The sequence below is a fragment of the Pelmatolapia mariae genome, linkage group LG14 (assembly GCF_036321145.2).
Source record: "Pelmatolapia mariae isolate MD_Pm_ZW linkage group LG14, Pm_UMD_F_2, whole genome shotgun sequence".
Taxonomy (NCBI): domain Eukaryota; kingdom Metazoa; phylum Chordata; class Actinopteri; order Cichliformes; family Cichlidae; genus Pelmatolapia; species Pelmatolapia mariae.
Window position 1 is genome coordinate 35,135,901 of NC_086239.1, and position 15,901 is coordinate 35,151,801.

Here is a 15,901-nt window from a genome sequence, read left to right on the forward strand (position 1 = left end):
CAGTGAAATGTAAACATGCTTCCTTTTTGTCTTTCTTAATGATTAAAGAGCTTAAAATATGTTTTTTGATCAGAAAAACAGTTTTACAGGAACACATGCATCGCCTTCACATCCTTATTGAAAGATGTATTCAATTTAAAGTTTCTGTTGCCTTTGAACAAGAATACTTTCAAGTCAAGAGCGGAAATGCAAAGAAAATAAACAAAAAGCAAAGCAATTACAGGGTACAAAAATGGCACGAAAGATGTCATGGTGGGCTGAAAGCTGTGAAAACGCCGAGCAGAATCAGCAGTTGAATCTACAGTTGAGCCATTTACTAACAACAGGGGAGACAGAGTGAGCTCTTAGACATGATTGCCACAGCTTGTCTGTAGTCTGCCACAAATTACAGACACAAACCAGTAATATTTTAAAGCCCAGTTCTCTGTTGTTTTGAGCTGGTTAGACTTTAAGTTTCATTTTTAGAAGGGATTTAAAAAAAATCTTTTAAATACATCAGTGTTCCAGATTATCTTCCTCTAAGTTGAGCTCCCAAGATGTGTCAGTCAGGCTACCACGGTGGAGCCTGACTGACATGTTATTATCATGTAACAACTTCCACATTTTCAGAAGAAATGTGGAAGTTGAGGAGACAGAAGGGGTTGGAACTCAATCAGATTTTTTTAAAGATGAATAAACACCTCAAAGCAATGAAGTGGCATCTCTGAGAGATCATTATTGTCTAACGCTAACAGAGGATTTGTGAGATCCGTGTAGTAATGTCACCTTTGTGGTTTCTTTTAAGTTTCATCTCTATTAAACCAAAAAAGATCTGAGATAAATTCCAAACTGTTTCTCTTAGTCTTAAGTCATATTAATTAATAACCCCCCCACTGATCCAGTTTAACTGTTCATGAATACATTTGTGTGTAGCATATTGCAATTTTCACGTGGTATCCCACAAACAATTACAATATTTAGTAATTTAAGTCGACGTTCACGTTGCTCTGCTGGGCCTTACTATAACTGTGCTGTAATCTAATCTGTTCATGAATAGATTAAATTTTTTTTTTACTGTCTATCCTGGCAGGACGTCACAGAGCAATGAGACTTAGAAGAAAGCTGCAAACTGCACCATCCTCAAGATGTTTGGCTTTGTTGTTGTTATGTTCACCTCTTTGCCAAGAGGTGGCGCTACAAACTAATATTATAGTCCAGATAAATCTTTGGAGCTCCTTGGATGGCACTCATTTCTCCTCAGTGTTGCAGAGTAGGTCCAAAGTTCATTTTCTGTTCTCTTTCGCCTTTTTGAGGGGAACTTTATTTTCAGTTATTTTCCTAAATGAGTGAAGAGGTGCCCTTTCTGTTTAATTCTTCCATACGTTTCCAGCATTTCATCTCTAACTTTTAGGTTTAATTGCAAACAAAGACTACACAACACATTTGAACTGTTAAACCCTCTGGGAAAGCAGAAAACGGGCTTCATTAGCTACATCATCAGGGTTTGTTTTGTTTTTTTACATTTCACAGACAAGAACATTCAGCCTATCTTGACTGCTTGTTAAAAACCGCTCTTTCTGTGAATTTACTGAGAAAGACCAGCGTTGTTCCCTGGTGGCTGCTTTTCATTGTTTCATTGGTGCCTCCTTTTAAATCCATGTAAATGACGTCAGTGTGCACATTTAGCAGCTGGCTATGAGCTCCGTGCTGCACCGACTGTCTGAGCAGCCACAGGGCTGTACAGTAGGTCAGACTGGCTGTAATCCCTTCCAGATTACAGTCCAGGGTATCGTGGGAGGAAGTGTGGGGGATTGGCAGAGAAACAACTCGTTACAGCTGGCTTCCTACCAAAGAGGAGATAAGGAGAGTCTGTGTTTTGCTTCTCACGTTTGGGTTCTTCTTCCCTTTTTTTTTTTTTTGAATACCTTCAGGTTTAGGAAAATATTTTATTCAGTAATGTTTATACGCTGATTTAAAGAAGGCTGAATATTTTTCATATCACACATGGGAGAAATCACACCTCCCAGTTTCACAGTTTTTAAAATATACTGATTAATGATCATTTGTTAATATTCTCTTTTTGTACAGTCTGTCAATACACCTCAGGAATATTTATATTATAATATACACATTATATAATACATGTTATTACATGATATACATTATATATGTTACAATGTGAATTTTAGGGGTTCTTTTAAAAACAATAATCAAATTTATAGAAACAGTTTTCACTAATTTAAAAGTGTATGCTTGTACTCAGTATAAATAAGTCTTAGGTTTGCAGAAAGAACTCCACACTGTTTTGCCTTAAAGTTCAAAGAGATAATTTGGACACTGATTGATTGATTGATTGATTGATTGATTGATTGATTGATTGATTGATTGATTGATTGATTGATTGATTTTTATTCTTAGAAAAGTCCTGACTATGATCACATTTTAGTGAGAGTAGGGAGTCTGGGGAGGTGGAGGTATGCTCTGAGGGGAGGAGGAATGAAAGTTGGTAGAAGCAGGACAGAATACATGTGTGACTGAGAGGAAGACAAGTGGAAAGTTGGAGATGCAAGGAGCACAGATAGTGTAGAAAGTTAAATGAGTTTAAATACCTGGAGTCAACCATCCAAAGCAATGAGCAATGCACAAGAGAGGTGATCAAGAGGGTGGAGTGGGTGGAGACGAGTGTCAGGGGTGATTTGTGACAGAAGGATAGCAACAAGAGTGAAGGAGAAGATGGTAATGAGACCTGCTATGATGTGTGATTTGGAGATGGTGGCACTGACAAAAAGACAGGAGGTCGAGCTGCAGATGGCACAGCTGAAAATGCTAATGTTTTATTGGGAGTGAGCGGGACGGGATTAGAAATGAGTACATCAGAGGGACAGCTCCGGCAGAGAGGCTGGAGACAAAGTTAGAGAGGTGAGGCTGAAATGGTTTGGACATGTGCAGAGGAGGGTTGGAGATTTATGGGACAAAGGATGTTGAAGATGGAGCTGCATCGCAGGAGGAAAAGAGGAAGACCTCAGAGGAGGTTCAGAGATAATCCACTGTGACAACCCCTAAAGGAAGCAGCCGAAAGAAGAAAAAGAAGAAGCACATAAATCTTCACCTGCAGAAGGAATTCCTGCAAAGTGCTCCTCAAAGGACATCGTACCATGATCATATAAACACAGAGAAATTTCACCTTTAACCTTTGGGATCAAAAAGAAGTCTGTATGACTGCAGAACTGTGCTTCTATCTTGTCCTTCTGTCTTTTTTCTTGCTTTAGACCCTAGACTCCAAATCTTGGGGGTTATCTACTGGTTTTTGGATTAAGATAAGAAGTAGGTTAAAGACTGAGAAACAATTGGGTTATGAGTGATGTTGTGATAGTTCTGATGCCCTCGGGGCGAGCATGAGTCACCGCCTGTATTGATCCCTGCTGACGCGCTCAGAGCAGCACAAATCACTTGTTTGTTATCCACACACACAAACAAGCCCATCACGCCACACAGAAACACATTCACCCACCACCACCGCCACCTTTTCCGTAGCCCATTAGATATATCGACAATTCCACATTCACTTTTGTTTTTGTCTTTTTTTGCTCTAATTGGTTTATGCACAGCTGACCGAGCAGTAACACTAATGCTGCCGGTATACTCTGTGACATTGCGTTGAGTACAGGCTCTCCATGGAAATACGGACTGCTGCTCTGGTTGTTCTTTCCAGCATCGATTCGCGTGCAGTTGCAGCAGCAGCAGCAGCAGCTCTGCCTCTGTTCTCCGAGGGATGCCAGTGAATGTGCCTGTGTGCCGCTCACCTTTCCCTTACAGTATCAGGCCCTCAGTCTGCAGGGTCTCAGGTCACTGAAGCGCTCAGTCTCAACCAGGAAGGAGCAGTGCTAAGGAAGGATGAGGCCCTGGGTTCGCTCCAACAGGTCCAGATCAGTCCAGGTAAGGTTTGTGCTTCTAATTCAAAATGTAAACACGTGACACCTTGGGAGATAAAGATAGTCTTAACTGTCTTAAATTATAGTAATAACTAATGTAGTTTAATGGAGGAGTGTTCAAAAGAATGACAAATTACACCACAAGCTTTAGTCAGCGCTTCTATTAGACTATTCAGAAAACTCCCGATTAAAGTATGCAAACATCAACAAAAAAATAAAATCAAAATAGAAAAATAATACTCTCAGTCCAATCCCATCCACACCCTCTACAAGACAAAGGTCATAGTAAAGATTAAAGTGTTAAAGGAGAGAAAAGAGTACTCCCTTAAGCAGCTTTACCAAAAACTGAACTTTACAACCTTCATGAATGCAGGCTTTGCTGCAGGACTTAGTCTGCATTAGCTTTAGAAAAAAAGGTGTTTGGGCTCTTTCTGTGAACACACTGCAGCAATAAATCTGCTTAGGCAAAACAAACAGCAGTAACCGGCTTTAAACTGCACACATCCCCCTCCTGGGCAGATGAGCTCATTAAATCCTGAATTATATTATTTGGTGCATATATCTGTTTTCATATTTAATTTGCAAGCTTCCATAAACGTGTCGGGTTTGAATTCTGCTGCAGATGCCTCTCTTTGCAAATCTTTCCTCATTATCTCTGCGGCGGTTGAGACAATTCACAGTGGAGGTAAAGACGCTTTGATTGAATCAGCATGATACGAGATAAAATATGTGAATTTAAATTAAAAAACAAAACAAAACAGTGTACTGGTGATCATTGGGGTTCAGTGTAGAGAAGCATAAGATGGGCTTCTCTCTCTCTCTACCTGTGATCAGAAGTGAGCTGGGCGATGACCATGCCATGTCCTCTAAAGACTGTGAGCCAAGAGGTTTAGATACTTTGGTTTATACTGGAGGCATCATGGCGTGCTTACCTCTGGCTCTAAGCATAAAAACTCCTCAGATCTCCCATTCAAAGTTTTGTCTACTATTTGTGCATATATGACATTTTTACATCATAGAGATTACAATAAAAGGTCTGCAGTACAATTCAAAGCCTCCACTGTGGGGTAGAAAATGCCCTCAAAACCAGTAATGAATCAATATAATGCTGTAGTGCACTGCAGCTTGATTATGTAGAGGATAACATAGAAAGTGATAATATTTGATTTCCTGGGGTTTTGATTATCTTTCAATGAGCTTTTAAAGGGGGCATGTTTTCAGGTTTAATATTAAACAGTATTATTTGCTAATAGTTCTTGTCTGTTAATCAATAACAGCAAAAATATTACAGGAGACGCGCAGCAGCTGTTCCTTTCGATTGTTATTTTTTACTTGTTTTTAACAATGAGCAGACCTGCTGTTTAATTCATACTTTAAATTATCAACAAATGTTACTTCCTTTGTGATTTTCAGCAAAAGCAGAAACAGATTTCTGGTAATATTAGCCTACTCTCTCTGTCTCACACACACACACACACACACAAGCATGTCTGTATGAATGGAGTAATTGTGCCTTCATGCACACTGGGGGGGAAGGGTGTTGTGTTCTGATGCTGTTGGAAACGTGGTGTTTTGTTTTAGCTTTGCGTGCACATGAAACGCAGAGCTTAATTTATCTGGGTGAATATTTCAGCCTGCATGATGAGCGTCTTCAAATTTCAAGCAACCACAGAAATAAAGCTGGTGTATTATTCAAGCTCTCATCTACAGCCAGAAAGGGGCATAATAGGTCAGGACTAGTGTATAGGATGGTGACCTCACTTTATCAGAGGTCAGTCACCATAATGTGGTTCAATGACTTTTTAGAAGCCGTATCCTCGACATGGTCCCCATAATTTAGGGTCCAGCTTTAGGGTCCAGTTTCTGCAAAGCTCTGGCTTTTGGAAAACTACAGGCTAGAGGGATTAAACTTTGCCTTATCCCTATTTATTTTTCACAGTCCTTTCTCAAGTGTTTTCCTCTGCCTCACAGAGGCTGGCTGTAGTTTGAGATATTTAAGAAAACAACAAATCAACCAGTGTCCTCTCACTTGTGCCAAACAAACACACATTTCTGTGCCTCACATTGAAAGGCTTGGAAATGCAACAAATTCACTCACTATTGATTTATAGTCATTAGTTAGATAGTGTGCCTGTGGGCCATGCACATAAAACAGCCCTTTGTATGTTGTGTGTAATTTTAAAATGTTAAAACTTACTTTAAATGTACTTGTTATCTAATAAATGTGATTTTTAAAGGTACTTTTTGTAAATACTATCTATAAAATTTAACCCGATCTTCCACCACCAGGGGGCGGTGTTTCACAGGTGTGCTGAAATTATTTTGCCTCCATTTCTTCAAGCGGCTTCGCACTGTCAACATTTCTTTTTTCATAATGACTTGCCTGATTGAATCGCTGCACCATGTTCTAGTATAAATGCGCAGAAGTACCGATAATGACTCTTCCACAGTCATCAGCAGTTTTAATTATTCTTCAATGGCTGCCCTTTTTTTTTTTAGAATTGATTTTAAGATTTTACTTGTTTCATTTAAAACACCTCATGTCTTGCCTGCTGCTTCCATAACAAAGAGAGGTTCTCAGCCAGAAACCTGCTCAATTTCCCACCTCACACTTATTAGTTATTATCATATCATATTGCTTTAAAGAATTTAGATAACTTTTACATTTCTTTCTGACTTCTCTTTTGTTTTGAAGGTTTAGATTATATATACTTAAAGATGTCATTTCTTAGCTCACGAGTTACTTTTAAGAGTTTCTCTTATGTTTTGCACGTCTCTGTTTCAAACTTAAATGGTGGAACTTTTATTTATTTATTTTTCATTTTGTAAGACGCTATAAAGGATGTATCTAGGCATTATGAAGTCACCCACTGGTTTATAAAGCCCAGAGCTAAGCATTTTCACCACTGCCATCTTAGTGTTTTGAAACTGGATGTGATATGTGAGTGGTGAACCTGATTGTAAAACTCCACTATCAGTGAGTCGTTAGTCATGGGCCTATCTGAAACACAGAATGGCCAAACCTTTTAATTTTCTATGCAATATGAGATGAAAATAGCGACGGAGCCCATAAACGCACCAGGAAAGAGTTCACTGAGGTAAGGGTTGTCTCCTGCTGGTCATTACAAGGAATGCAGATAAAAGACACTTTTCAGGCCTTTTTAAAACAACATTTATTAACACAATACATAGCTGTGTGGGACATAAAGTCATAGCGGTTGTTTCCTTAAATCCTGCTGATAGCTTTTCTTCATCCTGGAAAGTTTACCATGGGTCTACAAGTATCTTTATTTTCCGAGCTCTGATAGATTGCCGGAAGACAGATTTTTTTGCGGGGTACTTGAAGGCAGCTCGACAGATGAGAGAATAGCGCGTGTCTGTGTGCGCGTGCGTGGAAGGCAGCAGCCCTGCCTACCGTTGACGTTCCCCTCGCTTTCTCTTGTCACTGTTTTTCGGGAGGCGAACTGGGGGAGAGGTCCGCTCTTCTCTCGTCTTTCTTAGAAAACAGATGGTGTGTTCGTGACCCGGCGGAGACGTATCTTCGCCCTCACACGCCGGCGACTTCTTCAATTACCGCTGCAGCACTTTTAACCAAATCAAAGAGGAGAGGAGAGGAGCCAAGGGCGGACTGGACAGAGAGGAAGAACCAACCATAGGACTCACTCACTGGGAGGCTGCACGTCCGCCTGCTCCTTTCAATACATTGATTTATTTACCCGGGCCCTGAACGTCTCCCGGCGTCCAGAAGTGCTGCCTCAGCCGGTTCCTGCTTCCTTTTAAACTGACTGCGTCTTCGTGGATTGTCCCCCAGAATTATTCAGCAAGCTAACAGGAACACACAAAGTCCCCTGCTTTTTTTCCTTCTGAATTCAGACCGTGGTGGCCAGAGGGACACTGAGTCCTCGCCTCTGTTTCCTCTTATCAGCCCCTATCGGTTGCTGTGTTTTCCACCGGCTGTGCGCGCTTTCCTCCTTTCTCAGCAGAAGACGATGCAGGTGGAGGTAAACCGGTGACCACAGGGGCTGTTTTGTTAACTATCCAGCAGCGTGTCAACAGAGATGATAGGATAGCGTCTGGGAGGGGATTTGGGGGAAAGCGAAGCGCTAAGTGGGGGGTTCAGTGTTGGTTTCCTTCTTCAGATGAGGCAGACACACCATAAAGACATGAAGTGGATGTAGCCAACCGGTTCAGTTTTTTTAAAGCATCAGTTTAAGCTGGATCACTGTCTTGGTGATCTGTGCTGCCTTCGCGGACTGTAACAATGAGGATTTTATGAGAAGTGAAGCCTTTCCCCCTCTATCTACATACAGCCAGACTAGTCTGGGGTGACATTTCTTTCTTTTTCTTTCTTTTCACCCGGTGTGAACACAACCCCGACTTTTTTTTTTCTCCTGGACGGCGAAGCTCACTCAGGGACAAAAAATGTCTTTACGCACAGCACTGCCTGGGAACGAGCGGAACCCGGACCATGTAAGTAGATAATTAAAAACCATAGGCGTCTGTCTGTGAGAGGTTGCACTTAGGTTTTTATTATGCTTTTCAAGGAGCTGATCATAATAACCCCCGTCAGCCCGCGGGCCCAGAGATTAGTCTGCCATGTGCAAAGAGCAGCTGCAATCAAGCAAGGCGACGCAGACGCGCTAATCTCCCCTAGCTCATTTGGGACAGGGTGCAGTTGGACACGCATGCTGTCCAGGATGGAGATATGAAGATTAGACTTTCACCTCCACCTTTCATCCACCGGTGTTTTCATTGCGCATGTTTACCACCCCCCCAGCTCTCAGCTGATCAATAATTAATGCATCTGATGCAAGACCACCCAGCCAACCCTCACCTCCACTCCATCACCTCCACCCTGTCTGGCCCGCCCAGTTTCCACTTTAATAAAACCGCGACAGAAAGCTCAGTGGGCAGCTCAATATTGCAAAATCTGCTGTGTCAGGCTAGCCTGGTCCATCCTGCTGATAGCCTTCTGTGTCTGTGGCAGCGTGGGATTTTGGCAGACTGGGTTTGAGTTATGTGTTCTTGATTCAATTTTTAGTGTTTGTAAATATGCTTGTAATTACTGTGAACCTCTCTAATGTCCTATGACATCAGTTGAGCAGCTGTGCAGAATATCCCCACCTCTGTCTCAAGGGCACCCAGCTCAAAGCAGCCTGGAAAATCACTCACTCTTTTTGGATGTGAAGGTCTAACAAAGACCACTTCCTCTTAGTGCAGCTAACAAAACACTGAATACTTCCTTTCCTGCTTTTTAAGGTTATTTAAAGTGTATGTTGTCACTACCTCAGGCCCTGTATATCTTTTGTTTAGATAGGTGCAAATATTTCCAATACCAGTAGTGTCTCTCATTGAATTTTCCTGCATCCAGGGTTCTCAAAGTGCAGGCCCGAGGCCAGTGGTGGCCCTTGGTAACATTTATTTGTGGTCATGAACACGACAAGAAATGATAAAGCATACACAATGTTTCCCACATTTCACAGAGGGATTGTAGGTATTGGTAATAACTAATTATTGCAAACGTGTGGAAGATTTGGACTGTTGCACTACAACAATAAGAATGCAAGACCTTTAGAAGTGTAGCTAACAAATGACAGCTTTTAAACATGTAAACTTGAAGGGTTGCAGACGTGTATTGGTAGCTACTGATGAGAAACCTGCTTAGTGAAAAAGCACCTGACATCCCAAGGAAGTTAACGTTAACAGCATTCATCCTCAGGACACTCAGACATAATAGACAAATTTTAGCCTAACTGACTCAGGATATATCAGAGGATCAGACTCATTCCAGTGAAAGGAGCTTAAATATATGATGCTGAAGCTGGTGGAGAATGATATACTGGAATCTAGGCAGTGCAAGACCTGAAGTTAGGCTCACAAACAGCATTCCTGTGAAAGTGTACAAATCTTCGAGCAGTCAATGGGCGAATTAGACTTTACTTAGATGCAGTGCCTCTATGAATTGACAACAAGTGCATTATTAGCAGGACTGCAGCCAAAGATCATTTTGGTAGTCGGCTAATCTGCTAATTTTTCTTCGATTAGTCAACAATTATTTCAATAACTCTTATCTCCTCTTCCTGGGGGCAAACCTGTTCTAGGCTCCAGTGCCTCACCTCCTCAAGTCTACCCACCTGTGAATATCACCCTGTTCTCTCTCTCTCTCTCTCTCTCTCTCTCTCTCTCTCTCTCTCTCTCTCTCTCTCTCTGTATCTCTCTCTCTCTACCCACAGATTAGCTACTTAATGTTAGGTGGAAGATGTTTGCTATAATAATAATGTGTGTAAAAAAACAAACAAACAAAAAAACCCAAACAAACAAACTAGGAGACAATGTAGCTATCTCTGTTTAATGGTTTACTATCGCATTTCACTCATTAGCTGCCAAAACGTTTTTTTTAGTATTTGCCAAAAATTAACTGCCCGTATTTAAACTGCTCTAAATAACATTTTGGCCTCTAATTTGTGAAACAAATGTCAAATGTATCCCTATCAAGTCATCTTGAGCCACAAACAGCATTCCTATCAAAAGGTGGAAGCCCAAAAGTGACGTTTATATCCTTTATTTATCCAGTTAAAATGTCTCATTGACGTTAAAAAATGTATTTTTAAGAGTAATCTGACCAAGAGGATCGCAGAAATTGCAACAAATATAATAATAGGTTTAAAAAGATGTCTTATGTGGCCAAAAACGAACCGGATTGGTTTGAATGTAGGTACAATAACACATAAAGTCATAAAGATACTTGGAAAACAGGTAATTTTTACATTTTATATATAATCTCTTTGTAAATCATGTTCACCAAAGTCTATTTACCAATAAAAGTAAAGACATGACACATAAAAAAAACAAAAATGAAAACATTGGAAATCAGTTTTAAGCAGATGATCATTTTTTGGCACAACAGCGGCGTTTTTAAATGCTTGTGCACTGCAGTAGTGCTGTCGTCTTCGGAAAGCTCTGCTTTGCACTGTCTGTCCTGATGAACAGAATTAACTGTTTGGGATTTCCTTACCTGGATCATTGAGCATGCATCAAGACATTCTTCTTCGTTGGTATTGAGTGCAGTCTTGGCAGACGATAATGGCGATAATGGCCACCATAGCTTCCTGCAGTATATTACAGTTACAAAAACACATTTATGTGGTATAGTATATGACGCATCGACAATAAAATTCTGCTTCTGCGTCATCAAGTATGTTGACGAATCGTTGTAGCCCTAATTTTTAGTAGCATTTTTTTTTAATCCATCCAAGACAACAATGTTATTGATTAATAATTATGCAGTCCTCTTGCTCTTATTTTAAAAGAGGATGCTAAATTGAACTTGCTAGTGCCTCCGGTCTAGTCTTTCCGTGCTGGGTGGCTTGTAAGGATGTTGTTGCTCTGAGCTGTCTTTACTGTCCGATCCATTGCTCAGACAGATTTGAAGTCCATTGTCTTGGATTGCAGCTGCCGGCAGTAATCTCGAACCTGCACCATATAGAAAGATAGTACACTACACTAAGTTCACAGAGTACCACGATTGCAAGCAGCAGTCCAGGACCATGGACTTTGAGTCCATACACTGGATAAGAAACTAACTGGAGAAGCAGCTGGCTGCTCCATCATTTATTGCCCCAGTTTATATATCATTTTATAGCATAGTAAATTATCTAAATACAGTCAGTGGGAAACACTGATATAGCAATGTAGAACCAAGGGAGTGTTGCTTTTAAATGTCACTTCCTCTGTTCTTGACATCTTAAAGTACTTTTGTGTCGAGACGTGTCTAGAAATACTTCCTTGCTAATGTTTAAAAATTAGAAGAAGATTAAAAATGATAAACCATTCTCTGAACAGAAACATTTCAGACACTGTAAGGGATCGACTGACACTTGGCCATCAAAACATTGAGAACCCTTGGCCTGCATCAGCTGGTTTCCTTGGTGTTCACACTGACCTTTAGAGTTGATCTACTGACATCAGTAAAGTGTGGTTTTTCCTGTAATGTAAAGTATGGAATGTTTAAAAGGTATGATTAGGTCACTCTGGTTATGCAAACCTGTTGTAGCTGGTTTGGACATTAACACCACATCCAAATAATAAAAATTAAAAAACATTAAAGTTAGATCGAGGCTTGTGTTACAATAAAGATTAAGACTAAAGAAGCTCAGTCTTCACATTGAGGAGAATCTGTTGCAGGCGCTTCTACGCTTTCTGAAAATGCTGTTTTGTCCACACTGTAAGATACCAAATAAAAGCGAGAGCCACTGGTGGATTCTTTCCCCTGTTTTTTAATAACTGCAAGAGTCATAAAACGATTTCTCCTGAAGCAGAGCAGTAAACTAATAATAGAGCCTGTTAAATGCTTGATGCAGTCTCCTCTTGTCAAAAATGATCCTTGTAGAAATGCATATGTAGCATTAAAGCTGGTGAGAAGTCAGCATTGCAGGGAATAAACCAGAATGATTGCTGTCCTTGCTCAAACACAAGCCTTTTGTCTTAGTAACCTCACCATGGCTACAACATGGGGTCCTGCACACCCCACCCCCACCCTCCCATTATTCCTCACCCTCTCCTGTCCATTTTAACACACACACACACACACACACACACACTCGTTCACTTGCCGACTTTGTGCCTTCAACTTACAGACCTTATCCCATTTTGATTTATAGTGACGTCCTTCCGGAAGCAAGTTTAGCCACTTGGCAGACATCTCGACAGTGCATCCTGGCAGCTGTTTTAAGGCCTTTATCTAAATGAATGGTCAGACATCAATAACTTATATTTCAGGCTTCACTGCATCTACACAGTCACCCGGGTTTGCTCGATTATAGAAAAAATCCCAGTCACAATTATTTTGATCAATACTGAAATCATAATTGACAGGATTACTTACAGACTCTGGAAGAATAGACGAGTTATTGAAATTTTAAAAGTGGATTTCTTTGTTCTTTCATTACAATTTCATTAAAAAGAAAATGTTAACTGAACCTAACATGCTGCAGCTTGGCAGGGAGTTTCCTTGGAAATAAAACGGTTGCTCTACAAGAAAAAAATAAGAACATATTTGACAACAAGCCAAAATTGTAATTGAAATTAAAAGTTATCAGTTTGCACAGCCCTAGAATCATCATTCAAATCTGCTGAATGATGCTTGATTATTGTGCTTGGTGCACCTTCCTAGAAAAGTAACTACATGTCGACACAAATCAAAAACAGCTGCCTACAACTAGATCCGCTTGGTGTTAATATGCAGTGCAAACACAATATGTTGATTAGCACAAGCATAATCACAGTTCAACACAAGGTAATTGGCAGTAAGTGTCTCTCACAAAGCTAATGCACAAGCTATCGTTCTTCCAATATAGACATATGCCATTTTCCCATTTTCATCACTCTGATAGTTTAGCTCCATCACCTCTGAAGTCTTTCTCCTTCCTGTGTTGTAGTAAAACTGCTGTTCAATATTTATTACTTCCAAGTCCAACAGGATTAGCCCTATTTCACTTGTGATTGCACCAGCGCACAAGTATAAACGCAAGCAGTGATGTTGCTCAGTAGGTGTAGGGGCTGCTGGGATTTGATGCAGAACTCTAAACCCACCCAAGAACAGTTTCCAACACTGATTAATTAAAAATGTTGTTTGTGCTTCGGATCTTCACGTTGAATGCCAGATTTCATCACAGAATAGTTACAGATGGTAGTAGAAAAACAAATAAAAGTAAATTCAAGTTTTGAATGCAGCACACATGTGGTTGAACATGTTGGTGCATGTATTTGTGTGTTCTGCATGTAAGACAGAAAAGTCTCACATGCAAAAGGCTCCGAGACCATCACAAATGCACAGCGCGTGATATTATCGTGCTGTGGCTTCGTCTTCTTCTGAGATCATCAACACCACATTGACTTATCATTCAATCACATCACACATGACATGACAGTCTGCACTTTCACACCACGCTCTACAATTTACATGTTCTTACTCTCTGTTCTCTGCTTTGCTCTCTTCTCTTGTTCAGTCCTTTCATTTCCTTTAACCTCCCCGTGTATATTTCTGACTCTGTCGCAAAAGTCACCGAAACCAGAACTAATACCTGACATGTCCTCCATCTTTTTCACCTTTATACCCCAAAGTTAAAAAAGTCCCAGCTGCTTTTAGTACTCTTTAACTGCTTTAAGTCCTCATAATTACTCTTCTGTATTGTATCGTCTTGTGCTTTTTTTGTTCTTTTCTTGACACACACTAATCAGAAAATTGCTAGTTGTACAATACTTCAAACCTGAACAAACCAAACCAGAATATCGGTGATGTTCTTATCCATAATGGCAGGATTATGCTTCTCTGTAGGCTGTGAACATTTTAGTAAAGAATCACTGACAGAAGGCACATCAACAGTTTATGGTAGACGACATGAATAGCAAATAATTTCTAGGGTCCACCTTTCAGGACGAATGAATAAATTACATTTTGTTTTTTACTTCCACTCTTATTTTGTGTGCTATGGATAATTGAATTGTTTTCAAGGACGTTGTTAATATTTTACATCTCTTTGTAACTTACTGAGCTCAGTCTTGAGCTTATTGTGACAGTTTTACATCTTTAATCTAAGGGTACAAAAATAAAACGATGTGAAGCAAAAACGCACTGATATAGCACTTTTCCCCAGTCAGGCAATCATGCATGTATTTGACCAGTACAAAGAAGCCAGAACATGCAGGCGCAGGAGCAAGCTGCCAGGATTCAAATCCTTCTTGCTATAGGCTTATATTTAAATTAAATAAGGAAATGACAAAGCTTTAAATTCTTAAAGGAAAATGAATATTTTCACTAATATTTTTGTTAAACTTATATGAGGTGTTATTAAAACGTTCCAATAAATCAACGTGATCTGTTTTGAAGTTGCATCTGTGTCAGTGTTCATCTCCCTCTGTAGTTTCCTTGTTTCCACATGCAGGTGACTTAACCCAACCTGCTAAACCTGCATCTGCAAAAGCCTGTGAGAATTTTCATAGAATCTTACATTTTTTATTTAATCACAGGATCTTTTCTCCTCTTTAACTTTGTATTGCCTTGTATTTGTGTTTTTAGAAGAAAAGGTTTCGTGGGATTATCTCTTGAGTTTAAAATATTTTAAAGTCTCAACAGCAAAAGGTAATTACAGGTGTAATAAACAGGTTTTAATAAACAATAAACAGGTTGCATTGCTCTTCTTAATGCTGAACTGTGGGAATGGGCACACTTTTTTGCTTGAGGCTAGTCATAAGGTTTTAATGTGTGTGAGAGAGAAGGAAGTCATATAGAGGGTGTGGGTGAGTGCTTGTGTGCACATGCACAGCTGTGTTTTCTTACAAAAAGGCCAACATGTCTTTCTGTGCACGACTGCAGGGCACAGCGAGGCTTTTGTGTTTCCCTGGACAAGCAAAATGATTCAAGTACTTGCTGTCCAGACATGTTACCCGAAAACTGGCACCCTCCTTTGATGCCCACGTTGGCATTCATTTCACCTAGAAACACTCCAGATACAGTCATAAACAGCCTTAGGCTTTAAATCATCTGGTCCGCCGAGGCCAGCCGAACCATGCATGATGGGTATGAAATTAAGTGGGCTGCTGTTAAATTGCTTGCCCAGTTTTATAGAAAAATGTGAAATAGTCATGAGAACTATTTGTTTGTGTTTATAGATACAAACTGTTATGTTGTTTTGTGACAGCACAACTCTGAAACTGAAATTTTTCAATAGGAGGTATATTTTGTGCACGTAGCACATATGTTGTCTAGATTCTTCAGCCAAGATGTGTCACTGAGGCTAACAAGAAAACCGAGCTTTAAAAGACACGAAAAACTTTTTGTTTTTACCAAACCACAATCTTTTTCTAAACCTAATCAAGTTATTTTTAATTCCCAACCAAAACGAGTCGTCTTTAATAGCCTGACCCTGACGTCTAACTGAGCCGCTTCCAACAGTAACATATTTGAAATTAATAACACTTTAAAAATAAAT

The 15,901-nt window shown here is 40.0% G+C and overlaps 1 protein-coding gene across 8 annotated transcripts in view; it reads left to right on the plus strand.

Annotated features, from left to right (window-relative positions):
- The first annotated feature begins 3,510 nt into the window (after nucleotides 1–3,510).
- Nucleotides 3,511–15,901, plus strand: part of mark4b (MAP/microtubule affinity-regulating kinase 4b) — a 58,422-nt gene continuing 46,031 nt past the window's right edge. For 5 of the 8 annotated variants that reach the window (XM_063494271.1, XM_063494272.1, XM_063494273.1 and 2 more), the window contains exon 1: nucleotides 7,124–8,381. In XM_063494271.1, the coding sequence (XP_063350341.1) occupies nucleotides 8,334–8,381 (48 nt within the window). In that variant the 5' untranslated portion in view covers nucleotides 7,124–8,333. Of the gene's footprint in view, nucleotides 3,916–7,122; nucleotides 8,382–15,901 lie in introns of those variants that run through there. The other 3 variants (XM_063494270.1, XM_063494269.1, XM_063494276.1) reach the window with 3 other exon arrangements.